Genomic DNA, 25,452 nt, shown 5'->3' on the forward strand with positions numbered 1-25,452 from the left:
GTGGGACCATCTAGCAACATTACTCCTATGTCAGTCTTTAGATTTTTTTTTAATCATCCCTCGAAAGGATGAAACCTCTTATTTTTGCAAAGATTATTGGTGTTTTCTAATTCAGATTTGTCTAATTGTAAAGTTTTGTTAATTTTTCTCACTCGTTGTATCAGTTAAAAATAAACTATCCATCTATGAGAAATGAAGAATTTTATTTTGAGAGAATAAACATAGGCATAACAAATCCATTTTACTAGAAATTAAAGAAAGCTCTAAGACAAGAACATATTGACATTATTCATCATGCATGAATTGAAACATTTGGTATCAGACCAAAGCCATGCATACAACTGATCAGATTAACATGTGACAACACCTAACTAGAGATAGATTATATATGAAAGCCAACCGTACTTGGGAGGTGGCTTATGAGTCGGCAACAAACCAAATCACTTCTTTAACAACAACATCTTCTGTCTTGAGTATTTGTCATCCGGAGAGAAGCCAAGTGAGCTGCAAAAGATAGTAAACACACTTCATAGTATATATATTCCTTCATGCATCTACACTTATGCATTACCAAACAAAAACGTACCATATATACTTGTAAATTGCTTTGGTACGGTGTAATAAGATTACTCACCATTGATGCTAGTTTCTTCTCCTTATTGTTGATCTTCTTCGTTTGATCTTCATTGCTAGTTTGCATGCTTCTTCTTCAAAAAACCTTGCAATGAATTCTGGCTTTCCAGTTAGGAACATGAGACTTCCCATGAATAATCCAAAAAGAATACCACAACCGTACCCTATTGCTACAATTTTTACAGTGCATCCGCTCAAAAAACTTGAATCGTCTTCTTGGTGGAGCTCCTTTGGTGCTGGAAGTTGTGGTGTCATGTCATTGCCACAACCTCGTGACAAAGGTTTTCCTTTCAATCCATCATTTCCTTGGAATGAATTGACTTCAAATGTATTGAATTGTGGGCCTTGAGGTATGCATCCCATTAACTTATTATGTGAGAGATTCAACACTTCAAGAGATAAAATACTAGTCAATCGTCTAGGGATTGTTCCGCCAATTTGATTTGAAGAAAGGTCTAAGGATTCAAGCACAGATAAATTTCCAAGAGACATTGGGATGTGGCCAGTGAACATGTTATGTGATAAATTTAATTCACGTAATGCAAGAAGATCTCCGATGCTATATGGAATTTGGCCCTCAAATTTGTTGCATGAGAGATCAACAGCAGTAAACCTGAGTAGTATTTGAACAAGTTCAATATCTTGCCCTTTTATTCCCACCAATAATGTATCTCGATAGTAACTGCTCAGTAGGTACACTGGCATTGGCATTCTATCTTCATTAACAATTTTCATGGCTTTAAAAGTCTTGAAAAACCTTGCTGGCAAATCCCCGGTGAACTCATTGTAAGAGATGTCAAAGACACGGAGTTGAGGAAACAAGGAGCTTTTAATTCTCATACTTGTTAGGGAACCATTCAACTTGTTAAATCTCAAGCTAAGAACCTTCAGATTTGGAAGAGTTCCTAACCACATTGGAAACATACCACTCAAGTTGTTATACCCAAGATCAAGAATTTCCAACTCTTTACAATTGATTAGAGATTGCGGCATAGCTCCCTCTAATTGATTATCACGCAAATTTAGTCTGCCCAAGGAGTTGCCAACCTCAAAACTTGTTGGGATTGGCCCATGAAATTGGTTCCGGTGCAAATCTAACACAGAGAGATCTTTGCTGATATTTCCCAAACATTGAGGTATTAACCCAATTAATAAATTATTGGCCAAAACCAAAGTTTGGAGAGAATGTAAATTGCAAATGGTTGAAGGGATAAGCATTGATGTGAAATTGTTTGTGGAAAGGTCTAAGACTTGGAGGCTTGTAAGATTTCTAATTGTTTGAGGTATTGGACCAGAGAGATTGTTTGTTGACATGTCTAGCAAAATCAAATTTTGCAAGTTTCCAATTGTATGAGATATTAGACCATAGAGGTTGTTTTCTGGCAAGTACAAATTAGTTAACTTCTGCAAATTTCCTATTTGAGGTGGGAGCATTCCGATGAGATTATTGGTGGAAAGCAATAAGCTATCTAGGTTAGTCAAGTTTCCAATTGTTTGAGGTATCGGACCATAGAGGCAGTTTTGTGATAGGTCTAGTGCAACCAAATTCTGGAGGTTTCCTACATGGGGTGGAATTGTTCCTGTGAGATTGTTATCAAAAAGCAAAAGAAGTTTGAGACTTGTAAGGTTTCCAATTGTTTGAGGTATTGAACCAAAGATATTGTTTACTTGAAGGTTTAATTCAACCAAATTTTGCAAGTTTCCTATTTGAGTTGGAATGCTGCCCGAAATCTTATTTCTATCCAAGAAAAGGTATTCAAGATTTGTGAGCAAACCAATTTCAAATGGAATACCCCCATTGAAGGAATTGCGTGCAAGTTGCAATGACGTTAGTTTGGTCCAATTGGAGAAAAAATAAGGGGAAATATTACCAGAAAGAAGATTATATGATAAGTCTAACTCGGACAACTTTGTCAAAAATGACAGTGATGAAGGTAGTGGACCAGAGAGTGAATTAAAAGCTAAAGTCAAGTGAGTGAGGTTAGTGCAACTGCCAAGCTCAGAAGGAAGACTTGAATTCAAGTAATTGCTGCTAATATCCAAGACTCGAAGATTTTTGAGTTGACCTATAGCAGATGGAATTTGTCCTTGAAAATTATTGGCCGACAAATCAAGATATTTGAGGTTGGATAGCTTGCCAATGTTAGGTGATAAAGGTCTTAGAAATGTATTGGCAGAAAGATTGAGATGCTCAAGCTTTTCCAAACGGGTGAACAATGACTCAGGGATTGATCCATTGAAATTGTTTTCAGATAAATCAAGATAAGTTAGATTTCTACAACCCAGTATGAAATCAGGGAACCTTGGTCCAAATTCATTCCCAGAGAAACTAAGATGTCTCAGCACAGGAAAACTCTTAACATTAGACCAATCAGAAGCCTCCAAGTAATAATTTAATCCAAAATCCAGGAACCATACCTTCTGAAGATTACCAATCTGATAAGGAACAACTCCACTAAAAGAATTGTTGTAAAGGTTGAGGTACTGAAGCTCCCTCAACTTCCCAATCTGTGGCGGTATGATTCCATCAAACGTATTGTCGCTCAAGTCCAAGAATAGCAAGTTGGACAAATCACCGATGGCAGGAGGGATTGATCCATTGAAGTTGTTTCCACTTATGTTGAAACCAGTGAGGCTGGGAAAAGAAGTAAAATTGAGGTGGTGAAGAGTACCAGAGAGATGAGCATAAGGAAGATTGATCTCAGAGACAAATCCACCGCCATTGCAGACAACCCCCCTCCAATTACAAAGGTTTCTTAGGTTGGATAGTGACCATGAATTGAGTGAAGAAGAAGAAGAAGACAACATCAACAGGCTGCTCTTCCATTTGAGAAGAGCTTCAGCTTCTGTTCTTGCTGATGTTGTCGTCTCCAATGCAAAGAAACAAACTGGCAGTACAAGAAAGATGATCAGTGCTAAATAGTTGCAACGGAAGTTCTCCATTGTATGTTATGATTCCCAGGCCAAGAAATATGCATGCATGCTCGATCTTTTATAGACAAGCTAGTAGTAGATATATTGGCTTCATGGCCTGATCGATACATATATGAGGATGAAATTTCTAATTTTTCATTTTCCACAGCTCCTTTATCACATGGCCGGCCGGTAAAGAAAAATGATACAACATTATCACTAAGCTAGCCATAGGAATTTGGCATTTTTCTTTGCAAAAGTCAAGATTTGAAAGTTCACCATGTAAGTAATTAAAGTCAAACATGGGAGCGCGCATGGGAACTATGCAGAATGTACAGTGATAGCAGCAGCAAAATTTGACAAAATTGTTAGCCACAATTGTTGACAAATTAAAGAAATTATAGTTTGGCTCCTAGATTTTAGGCTATCTACAAAATAACCCATAATCCTCTACTATAAATAGGGAGTTCATTTGCCATTGTGATTATCCCATTCTCAACCTCACCTTCTAGGCAAATTATGTTGTGGACACGTACCCACCTTGCAAGGTGGGCACAGTTCTACAACGGCGTCATTTGCCGTTCTAATTTTTTAAAAAAATATTTTTCACTTGCCGTTAACGGCGTTTCTCTCTTCGCAATCGCACAATTTAGAAATTATAAATTTACTGTATTTAAATTATGAATCTACAGTATAAAATTATGAATCTACAGTATTAGGTTTGTGAACATGTGATAGAGCTATATGTTCATAATTTTATAAATATATGTTCATAATTATAGAGCTATATGTTCATAATCTTCGATGTTCATATATCCAATTTTTGAACTTTGTATTCACAAATCACAGAACTATATGTTTATAATTTGATAACTATACAGTTTATAAACTATGAATCTACAGTACATAAATTATGAATCTACAGTATAGATATTATGAATCTGCAGTATAGAAATTATGAATCTACTATATTTAAATTATGAATCTACTGTATTTAAATTATGAATCTATGTTTTAGAAATTATGAATCTACAGTATAGAAATTATGAATCTACAATCGTGCCCACCTTGCAAGGTGGGCACGGTTCCACAGCATAACGCTCCCATCTTGTATCTCTTTTGATAGCTTAACATAGCAAATTTCTTTTAGAGAGAATTAGAGAGTTATATTGTAGCTCCTATTGTAATATTATTTTGCCACTACATACAAAAATCCTTCTTCAAAATTGCCTTATTGTGTGTATGATTTACTCCAAACCTTACACTAGAAATATTCTCAATATTTCCCGCCCAAGTTGCCATTGTAGTTAGGTGTTGTGAACCGGTATCGATCCTAACAAGTGGTATCAGAGCCCCATGTTGGTTCATAGATATATCTTTATTGTATCGTTTATGTTAGAACTCATTCTGTTAAAGTGATTGTACATATCTAGTAAAAGCTCTAATTAAAACTTGGTATTTAAACAGTCTATTTGTGACTCACATCTCTTCTCCAGAAATATTTTTCTGGTGTATTGTTCACAAGATCGATAGCGTTCTATTATACGATACTATTTGGATATATTTTGAATCAAGCTGGTTAATTAAGTGTAAATATTTAATTTGACATTAAACATAACATGATAATCATCTTCTTGCTATCTTTGAATATTGAAACGACGATTACAACAATGAAAGTGACAATAATTACAATGTGAACAATCTCGTTCTCTTAAACCACAATAATAGTTTAGATTTTGAATGAAGACGTTATGAAATTAAAGTCTTCGCCCTTTGGGCAGCGACTTCCTCCATTGTGGTCCTCATCTAATTTTCTCTCAAAATGTTGAGTTCCCAACTCTAAGGACTCCTTACATTTCGACTCGACAAAACATTGTGGAAAATTATAAATCATAGTGACTCAATTGTTCAGCAGACAAGGCCTCATCTAAATATCGAACAAAGACAACCATGAAAGTCTTTGTCCAAATTTTTGGACACAGATCGACCACCATGATAGTTTCCCTCCAAATGTGGACGAAGACTTCCTCCATGGGGTCCTTGTCCAAGTTTGAAAACCTTAATTAGGTTATCATCTTCAGAATCGGAATGAGAATCAAATACTTAGTAATGATAATGGGTTCTGGTGAAAATATTTTGCATGTTTAGTAGTAGTTAGGGTGAAAATGGAATAATTACCAATATTGATGTTTGGTTATGTATGACCCTATATTGGGAATAAAATTTTTTAAAATACAAAAAAAAAAAAAATCAAAAGCGATTGATCCTAATATAATGACATCCAAAGCACCAATAATATGAAGAAACATGCAATCAAAAACAAAAATATGAGCAATGTAATGAAGAGGTGACAAATGAGGAGCGATAAGATGAAATGATACTGTTTTTAATTAGGGAATGAAGTTTTTAATTGAAGGGTAATCGAATCACATAGTTGTGTTTTAAAAAGTTGTTAGTTAAACAATAACTATGATTTTGATTCGCATTCCTAATATATTCATAAACCAAACACATCTTGAGGTTTTATTTATTTATTAATTATTTTCATGAAGGCTAGAAAGTTGTGATTAAACCAAAATTAAAGGCAAAATAGTCAAGAAAACGAAAGTCCATGGCCTATTTTTTAATATTATTATTATGTCGTATGTATTTTAATTTTTATTATGTTCTAGTCATGTTTGATGTATATCGTATGTATTTTAACTTTTATTATGTTCAAGTTATGTTTAATGTATTTGGAATTTTAATTAATATATATTCAATATTAGTCTTGTTTCGATCGTCTCAATGCGATCTTTAAAATGGTATAATTTTTATTTAATAATACAAAGTTTGAACTTATATTCAAAAAAATATAAGTATTTAACAAAATAAAAAATTTCATATAAAACAATTAAAGGATATACTTGGAATTATAAAAAAAAATAAGGGTAAAAGGGACATTTTAGGATTATAGCGCAGATGAACAGCGCAACGCCAAATATAGCGCTGCATTGTTCATTAACGTCATTCCCTTTGGCGTTTTGGCGAGACACCTTGGAGAGAGAAATTTGAGGAAATGGTGTTTTGGGAGATAGAAATTGGCCTCCCGTTGGAAATGCTCTTAGTCTCTGAGGTCAACCATTTCACATCATCAGTGAATTAAGACCATTGACTACATGAATAGAAATTCACAATTTTTCATCCAATCTCATTTTAATAATAATAATAATAATAATAATAATAATAATAATAATAATAATAATAATAATAATAATAATAAAACAGGAAAGGATCTTAGAAAGGGTGATTTTTTGTTTTGTTTTGCTTTTTTTTTTTTTTCAAAATTTTGCCAAAAATTAAAATGGGTGTTACTTATAATTATTGGGTGTCCATGAATATAATGGTCTGGCCCGTCATCTTTGAATGAGATTTATTCATCATATATAAAATAAATGCACAGTCCAACTACAAGCTTAAACTTTTAATTGAGATGGAGCACATACTTCAATTAGCCTAAGGTATCAAATAGAGACTGTCATATTAGTAGGAGAAAAATTTGAAAGGGTGACTCGCATAATTATATGAATTTCGATAAATATATAGTTGAAAAACATAATAGACCATATAATTGTACTTTATTATTATTTTTTTGGGAGAAAGCAAATAAAATTTCTTTAAATATTGAGGCTCACTAGTACGAGGTATAAACTATAGACACATCTACTCAAATTAAAGACAACAACCAACTCTCCACAAAGACAACATACACTTAAAACCGTTATTGTTGAAATGTTTTGTATTCAAAGATTGCTTAAAGACAATACACTAAAATTCTTGTATTAAAAAAATGCATAAAGATAATAAACTTTTAAAAACCGTTGTTGTAGAAGTGTTGTGTATTCAACGTGTGCTTAAAGACAATGAACACACCAACAACAACAAATAAATAAAATAGTTGTCTTTTAAAAAAACACACACAAAGGAAATAGACTTTTAAAACCGTTGTCGTAGAAGTGTTGTGTATTCAAAGTGCGCTTAAAGACAACACACCAATAACAATGGATAAATAAAGTCATTGTATGTAGTTTTAAGAAAAAACGCACAAAGACAATTGTTTACAAAATCGTTGTCTTTAAAGTGTTTGTGTATCTAACATATGCTAAAAGACAACACACCAACGACAATAGATAAATGAAACCATTGTCTTTTAAAAAAAAAATGCACAAAGATAGCGAACTTTTAATACCGTTGTCATAGGAGTACGAAAAAGTGTCTTTGCCTTCTTGCCGCTTGCTGACTTATTGCATTTTTCTTGTGTATTCAAAGTGCGCTTAAAGACAACATATCAACGACAACGGATAAATAAAATTGTTATCTTAAAAAAAAAAATCCCCACAAAGACAACGATTTTACAAAATTGTTGTCTTTGAAGTGTACGTTGTGTATTCAAAGTGCGCTTAAAGATTAAAATGTCCTTCATCAACAAAATCATTTAAATTCCGTAAAATATAAGGGCATTTAGGTCGCCTTCAATTATGAATTTTTTATAAAAATAAAATAAAATTAAAAATATAGCGGATCAACCCACTACCTTTGTATAAAAAAAATTAAAATGTCCTTGTATTTAACAACATTTCAATGATTTTGTTGGCGGAGGACCAAAAATGTTTTGATAATAAATTATTTTAATATATAAAAAGGACCCTACACACATTGTCAAGAATCTCTATTACAAATTTTATTTTATTTTTATTTATTTCAATTTCATAAATCAAATTCTATTTTGATTAATTTTTCCGAGCTTGACTTGCATAATTATATGGTTTTTGATAGATTAAATCAAACAAATTTATGTACAAATTGGATGGTGACTAATTATGATGTCTTATTACTTCTATGTCAGTCTTTAGATTTTTTTTAATCATCCCTTGAACGAATGAAACCTCTTATTTTTGTAAATATTATCGGTGTTTTCTAATTTTTTAGATTTGTCTAATTGTAAAGTTTTGTTAGTTTTTTTTCACTCTTTGTATCAGGAAAAAAAATAAACCATCTAGGAGAAATGAAGAATTTTGTTTTTGAGAGAATAAACATAGGCATAATGATTGTAGTATATTTTCAAACAAATAAACTCTGAGTAACGAGTTATCGATGCTCATGGAAGTGGGGTATTAAACACCAATTACTAATTTATTCACGAGAAGCTAATCCTAATGATTATGAGTGAAGGATGCAAATAAATAAATAAATTAAAGTAATGATTCAGGTTTTGAAAACAATAGAGATAGAGAATGAGATTCCTGAGATTCAAGTGTTTAATCCCCTAGTGGCTAGTGCCTAACCCAATGTAATATTAAATCTGGATTTAAATGGGTGTGTGAGGATGCAAAGTGGTTAGCGCTACTCTCGTAGTCACTAACACTAGTGAATATCCACTCTCGTGGTATAAACACCCAATAAAACAAGAACAAGCATCATAATAAATTCCTAACTACTACCATCTCTCGATGTACAATAATCAATAATTAAACTCCCTAACAAAATTACCATTTCTCAAGGTGCAACAGTTAGGTGCAATTGTGTGTGCCCTAAGTTATGCCCAACTCTCGTTGTGACACAAACAAAGCTATGAAGCAAGTAATTCGGGCCCTAAACTACTAGCAACAAGAATGATAAACACAATTGCAACACAAGCTGTGTAACACCCTCGAATTTTACCAACAATTTAAAACTTAATTTCAGAGATTAACAGTCTAAACATCAATCATCAGAAAAACGGAAGCTAATATAATTCAGGAAAGGTGTTATGCCACACCCATAAAACTACCGGTGCACAGGCTAAGCCTACAAAATTCAACAAAATATAACAATTGTCTAAGGCACACAGACCGCAACTATCTAAGGCTCACATGCCCAATCTAAACAAAGGGAAGCAAAGCTACGCTAACTAGAGTCCACATCTAGCGCGCTCTCCGATCTAATCAAAACCTGTAAAGACAAGGGATAACACCCGGTCAGCGAACAAAGCTAGTAACCCACCAATACACGTTAAGTATCAATATATATACGTAGATATGGGCCCTGTTTGGTAAAATGGCTGTTAGCTGTTAGCTGATTGCTGTTAGTTGTTAGCTGATTGTGTTAATTAGAGGGTATAAATAGTTGATAACATTAGCTGATTGTAAAAAAGTGTTTGGTAAATTAGCTGTTAGCTGATAGCTGGTTGGTATAATTTCTTTTCTCAAAAAGCTAATTGAAAAAGTTGCTTGGAATAGCTTTTTGAATTTTAGCCTTTTAGAGTTGCAAAAAACTAATTAACTAAACATTTATATTGATATTTTAACTAAATCAAACAATTAATAGTGGTTAAATAAGCCAAAATTGGCCTATAGGCCAATTTTTTACCAAACTGGGCCATGATCAAAACCATTTGGAACTGAGGAATACAGTATATATCATTCAAAAATCAAGAGGTGAGGCAACAACCATTTATAACCCACTCTCAACAAGGATCAAAACCCACAACTCAATCAAATCAATAGAGACCACAACAACAAACGACAACCACAACTCTAGATGCAACCTACCATGCACAAGGTAGAGTTCATCATAGACATGGTCATAAGCAAGGAATACAACAATCACACAATGACAAGTTTCACATTCCAACCTTATGCCCTGTTCCAACCTTATGGCTACCCCCGACCTTATAACTAGTTCCAACCATTACCTCCTAGTGCCACCCTGTACTTCTGATTCCAAACTTATTCCGCCTGGGACTGTCGTCCCCCACCAATCTTTACCACCAATCTCATAGTATTACCACCGATCTCTCAGTACACGAGGGTACAGTTAAATAACACAATATTACCACCGATCTCGTGAGCAAAGCTCAATAATATTACCACCAATCTCATTCATATTCACACATAGTCATCATCATCAAGAAGATTAAGGTTCATCAATAGCCCAATCAAGTGTCAACAAATGGTAAAACAATTTGTACAAGATAACGTCATAAGAATCAACCAAGAGATTTCAATAAAGACATGAAGCAATACTCAACAACAATGGACTACAATCCAACATCAAAATGATTGGCGACACGAGTTGCCAATCCTCAACAAGAAGGAACAAACCATACATACTAGCATAACAACATCAAACTAGCATGCTCATCAAACGGATAAACCAAAATGGTTCCAACGAACCTTCAAGATTCACATTAGCCCAACGAATCACAAGGTTGGACCCTTAGCACGATTCAAGACACCAAATCCTAACATGGATTCCTAACTCATCGTTCTAGACATACGAAACATCAAGAAGACTCGCAAAAGCTCAATAATCAAGCAACGGGAGGTCAAAACATCAAATACCAAGAGGAAAAGATCATGGGGAAATAACTCCCCGCAATCCCATCAAGGTTCCCCGCGGGTGGGGCCACGGGTAGGCCCCCACCCGTGGGCCTACCCGCGGGGTACACCCCACATTCACCTCGTTCCCCACGGGTAGGGCGGCGGGTAGGCCACTGCCCGCCGTATCCGCTCGCGGGGTACACCCTGTACTCCAATAATTTCCTTCGGAGAAAATCATCAACAAAGCCAAGTTCAAGTCCAAAACACCCAAAACCTCACACACAACAAAGATATGACTTGAACCCAAAAATAGCTCAAAGAAAGACATTCAAGAACCCTAAATACAAGCTCTAAACATGCATGATCACAAGGTCATGCATCAAATCACTCACAATATCATGAATCATCAAATAGAAGCCAAGAAATACCAATACCAAGCATAAAATAGGTTTTGTAGAGCATGGGTTATCTTTGTAGACCAAAAACCCACTTTCTTCTTACCCTCCCAAGCCTCTCCTTGAAGCTCTTCCTCACCAAGGACTTCTCAACAAACCAACCCACAAGGAAAAACACCAAAATAAGATAAATATACCTTTAAGCTAGCTAAAAACACTAATCAACTAGAGATCTTACCATTTCCTATGCTAGAGAGGTAGAAAGGTGGAAACTTTAGGTGAAATCTTGCAAAGATAGAGAACCCTTCTTCTAGCTTGGAGAGAAAGCTAAGATTTCTTGTAGAGAGAAGGTGTAGAGTTTATGATTTGACTAGAAGATGATGAATGAAATGTGTCTTGCTAGGGCAAGCTTAAACACCAAGCATGTGTGAAAGGACAAGTTTACCCTTACTAAAAGGCTAGGAAGACAAAAGGCTAGGTATAAAGCACAAAGCAAAAGGTACTCATGGTTGACTAAGGAAACTAGTCAAATTCTAGTCCCTTGACTATTAAATTTCAGGATTTATAAAAGGAACTTATCAAAGGAAAATTAGGATTAATTCTTCAATTAATCTCAATTAAGGGTTAGATTTACGGGGTGTCACACAAGTATTAGCCCCAAATAATAATATATTAAAGAATCTGAGAGCTCAGGCACATAGGTTCATAAACTCTTTTCCCCAAGAATCTCTAAAGAATTTAGCCAAGCATGGCTAAATTATACATAGAAAATATATTTAAAGAATTACAAATCATCAAAGAGAGTACAAGAATGAACCAAGCGATTTTCCCAAATCTCCTTAGCTTTCTTCTTGCTTCCCAAGATGACTCGTGGCTCTTGATTTTCTCCTCTTTCGTGTCTCCAAAGATCTCTGAATAATTTTTTAGGGTTGAGGAAGGTGAGAGTTTATAGTTGGAACCAAACCCGGAGAAAATATGAATCCCCCTAGGATTGAGGGAAGATGGACTTTTATAGTGGGAGCCCAATAGGGATAAAATAGGAAGTTTCCGCAACTTAAATTCTCGCCCAGGACATAGGTCCGATTTGCAGGCTTGTTTTTACTGTTTTCACGTCTGATTTGGACTTCAATGTCTTGATAATAGTTAAATCCCTTCGAGTCTTCTTTCCAATGGCACAGGAATCACCTCATTTGGACATTTCTAGGCTGAGATATGGTCCAAAAACCGAACTGTCGCCAATCTATGCGAGAACTTTTACTGATGAAACGTCACTGGAAATTGTCGCCGCTTCGAGTCTGGTGCTCGATGCGTCGAGTTTAAAGCTGCATACCAGATTGTAGCCATTCAAGTCTTCTTTCCAATGACGCAAGAATCACCTGAATGGGACATTCCTAGCATGAGATATGATCAAAATACTAAGCTGTCGCCGAATTCAGCGGGAATTCCAACTCTTTGCTCTTTTGCTTCATTTTTCCTTGTTTGGTTCTTGTGATCAAATCCATTGAAATCAACACTCTTTGGCTCTCTTTCAAGCATTTTAGCCACTTCCTTATCTCCACCTTGACTTTGTTTTGGCTACAAACTCGTCCTATAATTTTTCTTGCTTTTGCACTTGACCTATAATGGTTCCAAAACACTAACAAACAACGTAAAACATTCAAATCAAGTGTAAAACCATATCTTAATGATAAAACAAGGGATTATGCAATTAAATTACCAAATTCATGAACTTAAGCCTAACAAATACATTCAAACTAATACTAGAAATATGCACAATTAGACTCACATCACATAACAAATCCATTTTACTAGAAAGAAAGCTCCAAGACATGAACATATTGACATTATTCATCATGTATGAATTGAAACATTTGGTATCATCATAAAGCCATACAACTCAGATTAACATGTGACAACACCTAACTAGAGATAGATCATATAGGAAAGTCGACAGTACTTGGGAGGTGGCTTCTGAGTGGGCATGCAACAAACCAAACCACTTCTTTAACAACATCCTCTGTCTCGAGTATTTCACTGCTGGAAATTATGAAATTTCCGACCACCTCAAAGTGATCTTAAATCAAGTCGAAAGCCTTATTTCGACCACTTTTGGTATCCGGAAAAATCTTTATTGCTATTTCCGACCACTTTTTGCTTTTGACTTGATTTAAGATCACTTTCAGGTGGTCGGAAATTTCATAATTTCCAGCAGTAAAAGAATAGACTTTAGGAATGTTATTCCAGTGTTTGGTTGGTTTAAGGAATAGAAATAAAATATGTGTAAAAGACATAACTATCCTTATACAAAATATATAATATTATTATGATGATTATTATTATTAGGATTTTTGTCTCTTTCTACAAACATATCAGAATGTGGCGATGAATCGTGACAGCCATAGGTCTTCGTCTACTGCCCCTTTGCCGGCAATCTAGCCGGCGGATTGTCAATCGGGTGACGGGGATGGAGTTAGGGGTGGGTTGTTTTCGTTCGCCAATGATCGAAGGGATGATTGGAGGCCCTTTGAGATATCTGGTGTTCTGGTTGTACCTTCGTCAAAGGAGTATTTGCCAGTGTTTCGGACCTTGCATGGAGGATCAGATGATTTGGAGGGATCTGAGGATGTGCAGAGATCATTCGACGCTACTCAATTGGATTATCGGAGGCCTCCGGATTCTTCGGGAGTTAGTGCACTGCCGACCGCTGTCCACCGGGCTGAGGAGCCTAGCGCCGGAAGGGATGGTGGCGATGGCATCAGAGGGGTTGTGATTGCTTGTCCTCCAGGTTAGAACTTTGTTCGTAATAATCTCCAATGTGACACCCTCGCTCTGGGTGACAACGGAGCTTCGATCGCATCTGCGATTGGTGCCACGTCAAGAACTAATGGCTTTCCGACTAGGAGGTTCCCACTGGCGAGTTTCGGTGAGCCCAATGCTCTAGAGATGATGGGGAGGGTGGTCTTGGCCCTGTCTGATAGCCCCCTCGCGAGAGAAGGTTTGGAGGATGTTAGGGATGCTTAGAGACCACCCGCCGTTGCATGGACGATCGAAGGGCTTGGTTGGAATTGGGGATGCGTCGAGGTCATTCGCCAATGACCGGATGTCGATTGGAGGGCTTCCATGCTATTTGACAATTTGATCGCACCTTCGTCAGTGGAGGTGTTGCCGGCATCCGGGCCACTACATGGAGGACCTGAAGGCTTGGATGATGTTTGGTATGCTTAGAGACCACCCGCTGCTTCTTAGATTGATGATCGATGATTTCCGGGATTTAACGCTCAGCCAGTCACCGTTCGGCGAATAGAGGAGGTGAACCGAGGAGGGGTATGTGGCGGTGGCTCGGCTTGGCCATGGTTTCCTGTCCATCCGGGGTGGCAACTGGTAGAAAGAAATGCAAAGACATAGACAAAGAAAGAAAGGGTAAAATAGAAAATAAAATATAAAATCTATTCCTGAAAATTCAGGAATATGTTAATATCAGGGCCCTCCTAGTAATAGTTATTCCCGGAATGTACCATTCCAAGGAACATTGTTCCTGAGAATAAAAAAATTTACCGAACAAAGGAATATGTCTATTACTGGAAATGCTATGCCATTCCAGGCCTGTTCCGTGAACCAAACATGCCATAACCGTTTTGAGAGAATAAACATAGGCATACCAAATCCATTTTACTAGAAATAAAGCTCTAAGACATGAACATATTGACATTATTCATCATGCATGAATTGAAACATTTAGTATCATATATTACTAAAGCCATACAACTCAGATTAACATGTGACAACACCTAACTAGAGATAAATCATATATGAAAGTCGACAGTACTTGGGAGGTGGCTTCTAAGTGGACATGCAACAAACCAAACCACTTCTTTAACAACAACATCCTCTGCCTCGAGTATTTGTCATCCGGAGAGAAGCCAAGTGACCTGCAAAAGTTAGTAAACACACTTCATAGTATATATATTCCTTCATGCATCTATACTTTTGCATTACCAAACAAAAACATATATACCATATATAGTTATAAATTGTTTTGTTGTCACAAGATTACTTACCATTGACACTAGTTTCTTCTCCTTCTTGTTTTTGATCTTCTTCGTTTGATCTTCATTGCTAGTATGTATGCTTCTTCTTCAACAAACCTTGCAATGAATTCTGGCTTTCCAGTTAGGAGCATGAGACTTCCCATGAATAATCCAAAAAGAATACCACAACTGTACCCAATTGCCACAACTTTTACGGTGCATCCGCTCAAAAAACTTGAATCGTCTTCTTCGGAGAGTTCCTTTGGTGCTGGAAGTGGCGGTGTCTTGCCATTCCCACAACCTTGTGACAAAGGTTTCCCTTTCAATCCATCATTTCCTTGGAATGAATTCAGTTCAAATGTATTGAATTGTGGGCCTTGAGGTATGCATCCCATTAACTTATTATGTGAGAGGTTTAACACTTCAAGTGTTGTAATACCTGCCAATTGCCTAGGGATAACTCCACCAATTTGATTCGAAGAAAGGTCTAAGGATTCCAACATAGATAAATTTCCAAGAGATGTTGGAATGTGTCCGGTGAACTTGTTATGTGATAAATTTAATTCACGTAATGCAAGAAGACCTCCGATACTATCTGGAATATGCCCTTCAAATTTGTTACTTGAGAGATCAATAGCACTATACATGATAAATATTATATGCAAAAGCTCACGCTCTTCCCCCTTCATTTCTACCAGCATAGAATCTCTATAGTAATATACAATATCAATAGTATCCTGATAGTTACGTTCATCATCTCCGTGGCCAATAATGTTTATGTCTATTTCTTGTGGTTTTTTATAGTTATCCACATTTGTCATGGCTTTAAAATCCTTGAAAAACCATGTGGGAAAATCTCCTGAAAATTCATTGTAAGAGAGGTCAAAGACACGAAGTTGAGGAAACAAATATCCTTTAATTCTTGGACTTGTTATGGAACCGTTCAACCGATTAAATCTCAAACTAAGAACCTTTAGTTTTGGAAGAGCTCCTAACCACATTGGAAATGTACCATTCAAGTTGTTGTATCCAAGGTCAAGAACTTCCAACTCTTTACAGTTGATTAAAGATCGCGACACAATTCCCTCTAACTGGTTATCACGCAAATTAAGTCGCAACAAAGAATTTGCCTTAAAACTTGTTGGAATTGATCCGTGAAATCGATTCTGATGCAAGTCCAACACAATGAGATCTTCATTGATGTTTACCAGGCATTGAGGAATTAACCCAGTTAATGAATTATTGGCCAAAACCAAAAATTGGAGATTACGTAAATTGCAAATGGTTGAAGACATAAGCATGGATGCTTGATTTTCACTCTTAGATGGAAGTGGTCCAGTGAGTCTGTTGGTGGAAATCATTAGATATTCAAGGTTTATGAGGCTTCCAATTGCCTGAGGTATTGAACCAGAGAGACTATTTTCTGACAAGTCTAGTTCAATCAAATTTTGCATCTTTCCTATCTGGGTAGGAAGTGTTCCAGTGAGATTGTTGGTGGAAAGCAATAGGGTTGTCAGGAATGTGAGGTTTCCAATTGTGTCGGGTATTGGACCATAAAAGTTATTATTTGACAAGTATAGATCCAACAAATTCTGCAAGTTCCCTATTTGAGGTGGAATCATTCCAATGAGATTATTGGTGGAAAGCCATAGATATTGGACCCATGTGAGGTTCCCAATTGTCTGAGGTATTGGACCATAGAAATTATTTTCTGACAAGCTTAGAGTTTCCAAATTCTCCAAGTTTCCTAAATTAGGTGAAAGCTTTCCAGTGAGGTTATTGGTGAAAAGCTCTAGAACACTAAGACTTGTGAGATTTTCAATTGTCAAAGGTATTGGGCCACAAAGATTGTTTTTTGACAAGCTTAGAGTTGTCAAATTTTGCAAGTTTCCTATCTGATGCGGAAGCATTCCAGAAAGGTTGTTGGCAGAAAGGTATAAATGAATTAAGTTTGTGAGGTTTCCAACTGTCTGAGGTATTGGACCATAGAGACGGTTATTTGACAATCCTAGATAATCCAAATTCTGCAAGTTTCCTATTTGATGCGGAAGCATTCCGATAAGGTTATTGGCGGAAAGGTCTAGAAAATTTAAGCTTGTGAGGTTTCCAATTGTATGAGGTATTGGACCTAAGAGACTATTTCCACCCATTTTTAAGTCAATCAAACTTTATAAGTTTCCTATATGAGGTGGAATAGTGCCTGAAATCTTATTAGCACCCAAGGAAAGGTGTTCAAGATTTGTGAGCAAACCAAATTCAGATGGAATACTCCCAATGAAGGAATTGCTCGAAAGATCCAAAGACATTAGCTTGGTGCAATTGGAGACAAAATAAGGTGAAATATTGCCAGAAAGAAAATTACGTGATAAGTCCAATTTAAGCAACTTGGTCAAAGAGGACATTGATGAAGGTAATACCCCGAAGAGTGAATTATTAGTTAAAGTCAAGTGTGTGAGGTTAGTGCAACGACCTAACTCATAAGGAATGGTTGAATTTAGGTGATTGTAGCTAATATCCAAGACTTGAAGATTTTTGAGTTGGCCTATAGAAGGTGGGATTTTCCCTTGAAAAGAATTATAGCTACTATCCAAGACTTCAAGATCTTTGAGTTGGCCTATAGAGAATGGGATTTCCCCTTGAAAAGAATTGGTGAATAAGTTAAGATGTTTGAGGCTGGACAAGTTGCCAATGCTAGGTGATAAAGGCCCTGAAAATTTATTGTCTGAAAGATCAAGTTGCTCAAGATTTTCCAAACTAGTGAACAATGACTCAGGGATTGATCCATTCAAATTGCATCCAGACAAATCAAGATAAGTTAGGTTCCGACAACCTAGTATGAAATCAGGGAACCTTGACCCAAATTCATTCCTAGATAAACTGAGATGTCTCAGCACAGGAAGACTCTTAACTTTAGACCGATCAGGAGCATCCAATAATAAATTTGATCCAAGGTCGAGGAACCATACCTTCTGAAGATTTCCAATCTGATGAGGAACAACTCCACTAAACGAATTGCTGTAAAGGTTGAGGTACTGAAGCTTCCTCAACTTCCCAATCTGTGGCGGTATGCTTCCATCAAACGTATTGCTGCTCAAGTCCAAGAAGAGCAGGTTGGACAGATGAGCAATGGCAGCAGGGATTGATCCCCTGAAGTTGTTTCCACCGATGTTGAAACGTGTGAGATTTGGAAAAGAAGTAAAATTGAGCTGATCAAGAGCAACAGAGAGGTCAGCATTAGGAAGATTGATCTCGGAAACAGCAGAAGATCCACCACCATTGCAGCAGACAATGCCCCTCCAATTACAAAGGTTTCTTAGGTTGGATAGTGACCATGATTTGAGTGAAGAAGAAGAAGAAGACAACATCAACAAGCTGCTCTTCCATTTCAGAAGAGCTTCAACTTCTGTTCTTGTTGATGTTGTCGTCTCCAATGCAAAGAAACAAGGCAGCACAAGAAAGATGAGTGCTACATAATTCCAACGAAAATTTCCCATACTTGAGGATTTTTTTTCTTTTTTAAATATCTGGTTATATCATGATACCAAGAAAGATAGGTGGCCTTTTAAAGATATGGAGATGAAACCACAGTACGTGGTGGATAGGTACATTGACCTATATTGACTTTACTTCAGGGTGTGTAATGAATAAATCTCACATTGTGACTTAGTCCGCAAATAATCACCTAAACTAATTTAATTAGATTGTTTATAATTGATTGATTTAAATTAAGAAAGTTAATATATAGATTGCTCTTGATAAAAGTTAGATTAATAATTTTGTGATTACGAAGTCAATAAAATAATTAATTTGTTTTAATTTATATTATATTTATTTTAATTAGCTTTAATTTAGATAGCATGTCCATTTCCAAATAAAGTTAACTTGGATGCTCTACTGACCTGGTCTGATAAAATAAACAATTTAGGAATTATGAAAATGGTTTCATTTCCTAATGGTAGTAATACTATAATTTGTTCTAAGAAATTTTATTCGGAGTGGACAAATTCCTTGTGCGCACCAGCATTTGATTATGTCTGTTGAGTCATTGTGTTACTGTGATTTACACTCTTTTAAATGCTCTATTAAATTATAATTTGAGAATTCTTGGAGTTGGGAATTCAACCTTTTGAAAAAAGTAATACTATAATTTCGATCATACGTGAAACCGACGGCTAAAGTGGAAACACCATAAAGAGGTCAACATAAGTACATTACATAGACAAACTTACTCCGCTCCTATAAACTTGAAAGACCCGTTAGGACTTAGGATAGATATATAGATGACTTATGAAAATTATTTCATTTCCTAAGAGTATTTTATGCGCAAGTGTACAACGGCAAATTATGCTGCGCAACTGTGTGTATCATACATGATGTACAATATTGTTCTATGTTTATAATTATAAAGTTATATATTCATAATTTTTGAACTTCATATTCATAATTATTGAATTCTATATTTACAATTATAGAACTCTATATTCATAATTTTCGATGATTGTTGAACTCTGTATTCACAAATCACAGAATTATATGTTCATAATTTGATAACTATACAGTTTAGAAATTATGAATCTACAGTACAGATATTATGAATTTCAAGTATAAAAATTATGAATCTACTATATTTAAATTATGAATCTACAATTTAGAAATTATAAATCTATAATATAGATATTATGAATCTACAATATAAAAAATATGAATCTATAGTATAAAAATTATGAATCTATAATATAGAAATTATGAATTGAAACCGTATGCACCTTGCATGGTGCAAACGGTTGCACAGCATAACGTTCCGTGTGCAACAATTCACAACGTTATTGACGGTTAATATAAGTTTCTAAAAAATTTGACTAACAAAATAAATACGTCAGAAGTCATTTTAAAGGCAAATAATACCGTAAAGACTACGAAGAGACAGTCAAGAAAATTAACCAATGGTAAGGACTATGAAAAACCAGCTAGATGAGTTATAATTTATAAAGGTAGGCATGATTATATTTAATCAATTGTTGAGTGCTGAGTGGCCATGCACTCTTGTCCCTTAAAAGATGTTGGGAGTTTAAATCACTTTTTGTTGGGTTGGGCTTCCCTCCTATGTGGTAAATAGTTCATGTTTGGACCAAGCCAATTTGTATCCACTATATTTTATTGAGGCATAATTATTATTATTATTATTATTATTATTATTATTATTATTATTATTATAATAATAATAGATGGTGAGGCGGCATGTGAATTGCAAAAGGAAATTCAATTCCTTTTTTGACTCCTTCTCCCCATATATATATGTTTTAGGGATTAGGAATGAAATTGAGAGCATTGCAGCAAGTCGGCAGTGAGGAGATAATTCTCTGGCTTCATTCTCCATCTTTTTCGTTCGGCAGTGTGGCAGTTTCGGCAGCTCGATAGCTTTGATCAGTTTCTTTGGTGCTTTGCCGTGAGGTTTGCCAGGTTCTTAGGTGCTTTATTCATCAAATATTTTGGAAGTCAGCTTATTTGTTCCAGGCATCTTTTGGGTATTCTCGTACTATTTGTATTCTATTCATCTTGCTTGTGGTGGTTGAATATTTTAAGTACGAGTTGGTATTCTGTTTAGGCCTGTGGAATATAATAGAAATCTTTGGCCTAGAATTATTGTATTTGATGATTTGTGGATGTTTGGCTCGTGTGGTAGCCTGAAACTTTGTACCCAAGATTTATTATAGTGGATTATTTGGTTGGTGGTGGTCCCGTGGTTTTTTCCCGATTTGGGGTTTTCCGCGTAAATCGTGTGTTCTTGTGTTTGATATTTATTTTTGGGCTATTGTGTATCATCTTGTGTTTGTGCTCCTGTCGGTTCTGTGATTTTTCATTGTCGCAGGAAGTGGGATTTTCCCAACAAAGTCAATGAAGGTACGATTGAATGGTAGAAATTATCACATTTGGAAGGCCAAGATGAAGGATCTTTTGTTTGTGAAGAAATTACATCTACCTGTGTTTGCAACTGCAAAGCCAGAAAGCATGTCAGACGAAGAGTGGGACTTTGAGCACCAACAAGTTTGTGGTTATATTCGCCAATGGGTTGAAAATAATGTTATGAATCACATTATCAACGAGACACATGCCAGAAGCCTGTGGGATAAACTTGAGACCCTGTATGCTTCCAAGACGGGCAATAACAAATTGTTTTTGCTAAAACAATTGATGAATCTAAGATTCAAGGAAGGTACATTGATCAATGATCATGTCAATGATTTTCAGGGTGTTCTTGATCAGTTGTCTAGCATGGGCATCAAATTTGAGGATGAGGTACTTGGTCTCTGGTTGCTTAACACTCTACCTGATTCTTGGGAAACACTTCGGGTTTCTTTGACCAATTCTGCTCCCAACGGTGTTGTGACCATGGAGTATGTCAAGAGTGGTATCTTGAATGAAGAGTCAAGAAGAAGATCTCAAGACACCTCCACTTCTCAGTCAGATATTTTGGTTACAAATGATAGGGGGAGAAACAAACAAAGGGGTCAGAAAGGTAGAGATAAAAACAGAAGTAAGTCAAGGTCATGGCACAAGGATGTTGAATGTTATCATTGTGGCAAGAAGGGTCACATCAAGAAAAATTGCTTCAAGTTGAAAAGGGAACAGAAGCAAGACAAGAAAGATGATCACACAGAGAACCAAGTTGCAACAGTTAGAGCCGATTTGCTTCTTGCTTGTGATGAGAACGCCGTCAACGTTGCATGCCATGAGACAACTTGGATTGTAGATTCAGGCGCATCTTACCATGTTACACCAAGGAAGGAATTCTTTACTTCATATAGTCCAGGTGATTTTGGAGAGCTAAGAATGGGTGATGATGGTCAGGTGAAGGTGATTGGTACCGGTACAGTTTGTCTTGAGACCAGCAATGGCACAAAGCTGGAACTTAAAAATGTAAAGCATGCACCGGGTATCAGACTGAATCTCATTTCTACAGGAAAACTCGATGATGATGGTTTCTGTTGTTTCTTTGGTGATGGACATTGGAAAATCACTAAAGGCTCGCTGGTTATTGCACGAGGTAACAAGTATTCTAACTTGTACTCTTTACAAAGCTCTATTTCTTGTGATTCAGTGAATGTGGCAGCAAAAGAATGTGCATCAGAATTGTGGCATAAACGACTTGGTCACATGAGTGTGAAGGGGATTGATTACCTTGCCAAGAAGAAGAAGCTTTCAGGAGTAAAGGAAGCTAGATTGGACAGATGTGTTCATTGCCTGGCAGGGAAACAGAAAAGAGTTTCTTTTATGAGCAATTCTCCTTCGAAGAAACCGGAGCCACTTGAGTTGATACATTCTGATGTGTGTGGACCAATGAAGGTTAGATCACTTGGAGGTGCATCTTACTTTGTGACCTTCATTGATGATTATTCTAGGAAACTCTAGGTTTACACTTTGAAGCACAAAAGTGATGTGTTTGGTGTGTTTAAAGAGTTTCATGCCCTTGTTGAGAGACAGACAGGGAAGAAATTGAAGTGCATCCGTACTGACAATGGCGGTGAGTATCGTGGCCCATTTGATGAGTATTGCAGAATGCACGGTATTAGACATCAGAAAACTCCTCCTAAAACTCCTCAATTAAATGTCTTAGCAGAGAGGATGAATCGGACAATTATGGAGAGAGTCAGATGTATGCTTGATGACGCAAAGTTGCCTAGTTCTTTTTGGGCAGAGGCAGTTTCCACAGCTGTTCATGTTATCAACTTATCTCCCGTTATTGCTTTGAATAATGAAGTTCCTGATAAGGTTTGGTGTGGAAAGGAAGTTTCTTATGATCACCTCAGAGTCTTCGGTTGTAAGGCATTTGCGCATGTCCCAAGAGATGAAAGATCTAAGTTGGACTCGAAGACTAGACAGTGCATTTTCATTGGTTATGGTCTTGATGAATTTGGCTACAAGCTGTATGATCCAGTTGAGAAGAAGCTTGTGAGAAGTCGTGATGTAGTGTTCTTTGAAGATCAAACCATTGAAGATGTTGACAAAGTGAGAAAGCCAGTATCTCAAGACAGCGGAAGTTTGGTTGACTGTGAGCCAGTTTCCAGCGAAGATACACATGATGTTGATGAGGTTCAAGAGAATGGCCAGAATGGTGATCTTGTACCAGATAATCAGGGTGATACAGCTGATGTGGATGGTCATGTTGATGATGTTGTGCACCAGGAACAAGAAGTTTCTTCGCAGGTTCCAGTTGATCCTCCTAGAAGGTCTAACAGGGAACGGAGACCATCTACTCGTTACTCTTCCAGTCAGTATGTGCTATTAACTGATGGGGGAGAACCTGAGTTCTATGAAGAAGCTATGGAGAGTGAGCAAAAGAGACAATGGCTTGAGGCTATGCAGGATGAGATGAATTCCCTATATGCAAATGATACCTTTGAGTTGGTAAGGGCACCAAAGAACAGGAAAGCTTTGAAGAACAGGTGGGTCTACAGATTGAAACATGAAGAGGGCACTTCAGTTCCACGATTCAAAGCTCGACTGGTGGTGAAAGGTTTTAGCCAGAAGAAAGGTATTGATTTTGATGAAATTTTCTCTCCTGTTGTTAAATTTTCATCCATTAGAGTTGTGTTGGGTCTAGCAGCTTGTTTGGATTTAGAAATTGAGCAGATGGATGTAAAGACAGCTTTTCTCCATGGTGATTTAGATGAGGAGATATATATGGAGCAACCTGAGGGATTCAAAGTCAAAGGGAAAGAAGATTATGTTTGCAGGTTAAAGAAGAGTTTGTATGGATTGAAGCAAGCTCCGAGGCAGTGGTATAAAAAGTTTACTTCTGTTATGAGTAAGCATGGGTACAAGAAGACTTCTTCAGACCACTGTGCTTTTGTAAACAGATTCTCTGATGATGACTTTGTTATATTGTTGCTTTATGTTGATGATATGTTGATTGTTGGTCGCAATGTTTCAAGAATTCAACAGTTGAAACAAGAGTTGAGTAAGTCCTTTTCTATGAAGGACATGGGACCAGCAAAGCAAATTCTTGGGATGAAGATCATTCGTGACAGGCAGAACAAGAAGTTGTGGTTATCTCAAGAAAAGTATATAGAGAAAGTACTTGAGAGATTTAGTATGGATAAAGCTAAGCCAGTGAATACACCTCTTGGTATGCATTTCAAGTTAAGTAAGAAGCAATGTGCCTCTGGTGAGAAAGAGAATGAAGAAATGCAAAGGGTTCCTTATTCTTCAGCTGTTGGTAGTTTGATGTATGCCATGGTATGTACGAGACCAGATATTGCTCATGCAGTGGGTGTTGTTAGCAGATTTCTCTCAAATCCAGGGAGAGAACATTGGGATGCTGTGAAGTGGGTTCTTAGATATCTTCGGGGTACTTCAAATCTGAGTTTGTGTTTTGGTACAGATAAACCTATTCTTGCCGGATACACTGATTCAGATATGGCCGGGGACATTGACACCAGGAAATCTACTTCAGGTTATCTAATTACCTATGCAGGGGGAGCAGTTTCATGGCAATCAAGATTGCAAAAGTGTATTGCTTTGTCTACCACTGAAGCTGAGTTCATAGCATCTGTTGAGGCCAGTAAAGAAATGCTATGGATGAAGAAGTTTGTTCAGGAGCTCGGGTTTGTTCAAGACAAGTATGTGCTCTATTGTGATAGTCAGAGTGCAGTTCATCTTGCAAAGAACTCCACGTTCCATTACAGGTCAAAACATATTAACACGAGATATCATTGGATTAGAGATATCTTAGAGTGCAAGATGCTTGAACTTGAAAAGATTCATACCGATGATAATGGGTCTGACATGATGACTAAAGCATTGCCGAGAGGGAAGTTTGAGGATTGTTGCTCTATCGCCGGGATGGCGATATCTTCCACATAGTCGGGAGGGGGAGATTTGTTGGGTTGGGCTTCCCTCCTATGTGGTAAATAGCTCATGTTTGGACCAAGCCAATTTGTATCCACTATATTTTATTGAGGCATAATTATTATTATTATTATTATTATTATTATTATTATTATTATTATTATTATTATAATAGATGGTGAGGCGGCATGTGAATTGCAAAAGGAAATTCAATTCCTTTTTTGACTCCTTCTCCCCATATATATATGTTTTAGGGATTAGGAATGAAATTGAGAGCATTGCAGCAAGTCGGCA

At 36.5% G+C, this 25,452-nt stretch overlaps 4 protein-coding genes across 4 annotated transcripts in view; all 4 read right to left on the minus strand.

Moving 5' to 3' along the window:
• Window positions 1-360: 360 nt before the first annotated feature.
• Window positions 361-25,452, minus strand: part of LOC109173703 (receptor-like protein 12) — a 43,729-nt gene continuing 18,637 nt past the window's right edge. The window contains exon 2 of the mRNA XM_019322987.1: window positions 361-504. The gene's annotated coding sequence lies outside the window, so the exon portion shown is untranslated. The remainder of the gene's footprint in view (window positions 505-25,452) is intronic.
• LOC109173482 (receptor-like protein 12) lies at window positions 643-3,576 on the minus strand. Its single transcript, XM_019322720.1, has one exon. The coding sequence runs from the start codon at window positions 3,574-3,576 to the stop codon at window positions 643-645; it is 2,934 nt and encodes a 977-aa protein (XP_019178265.1).
• LOC109173483 (receptor-like protein 12) lies at window positions 15,348-17,459 on the minus strand. Its single transcript, XM_019322721.1, has one exon. It carries the CDS (start codon window positions 17,457-17,459, stop codon window positions 15,348-15,350), a length of 2,112 nt encoding a protein of 703 aa, XP_019178266.1.
• Window positions 17,478-18,803, minus strand: LOC109173484 (probable LRR receptor-like serine/threonine-protein kinase At4g26540). Its single transcript, XM_019322723.1, has one exon. The coding sequence runs from the start codon at window positions 18,801-18,803 to the stop codon at window positions 17,478-17,480; it is 1,326 nt and encodes a 441-aa protein (XP_019178268.1).

This window comes from Ipomoea nil, unplaced genomic scaffold, assembly GCF_001879475.1.
Source record: "Ipomoea nil cultivar Tokyo-kokei standard unplaced genomic scaffold, Asagao_1.1 scaffold0482, whole genome shotgun sequence".
NCBI classification, from domain to species: Eukaryota; Viridiplantae; Streptophyta; class Magnoliopsida; order Solanales; family Convolvulaceae; genus Ipomoea; species Ipomoea nil.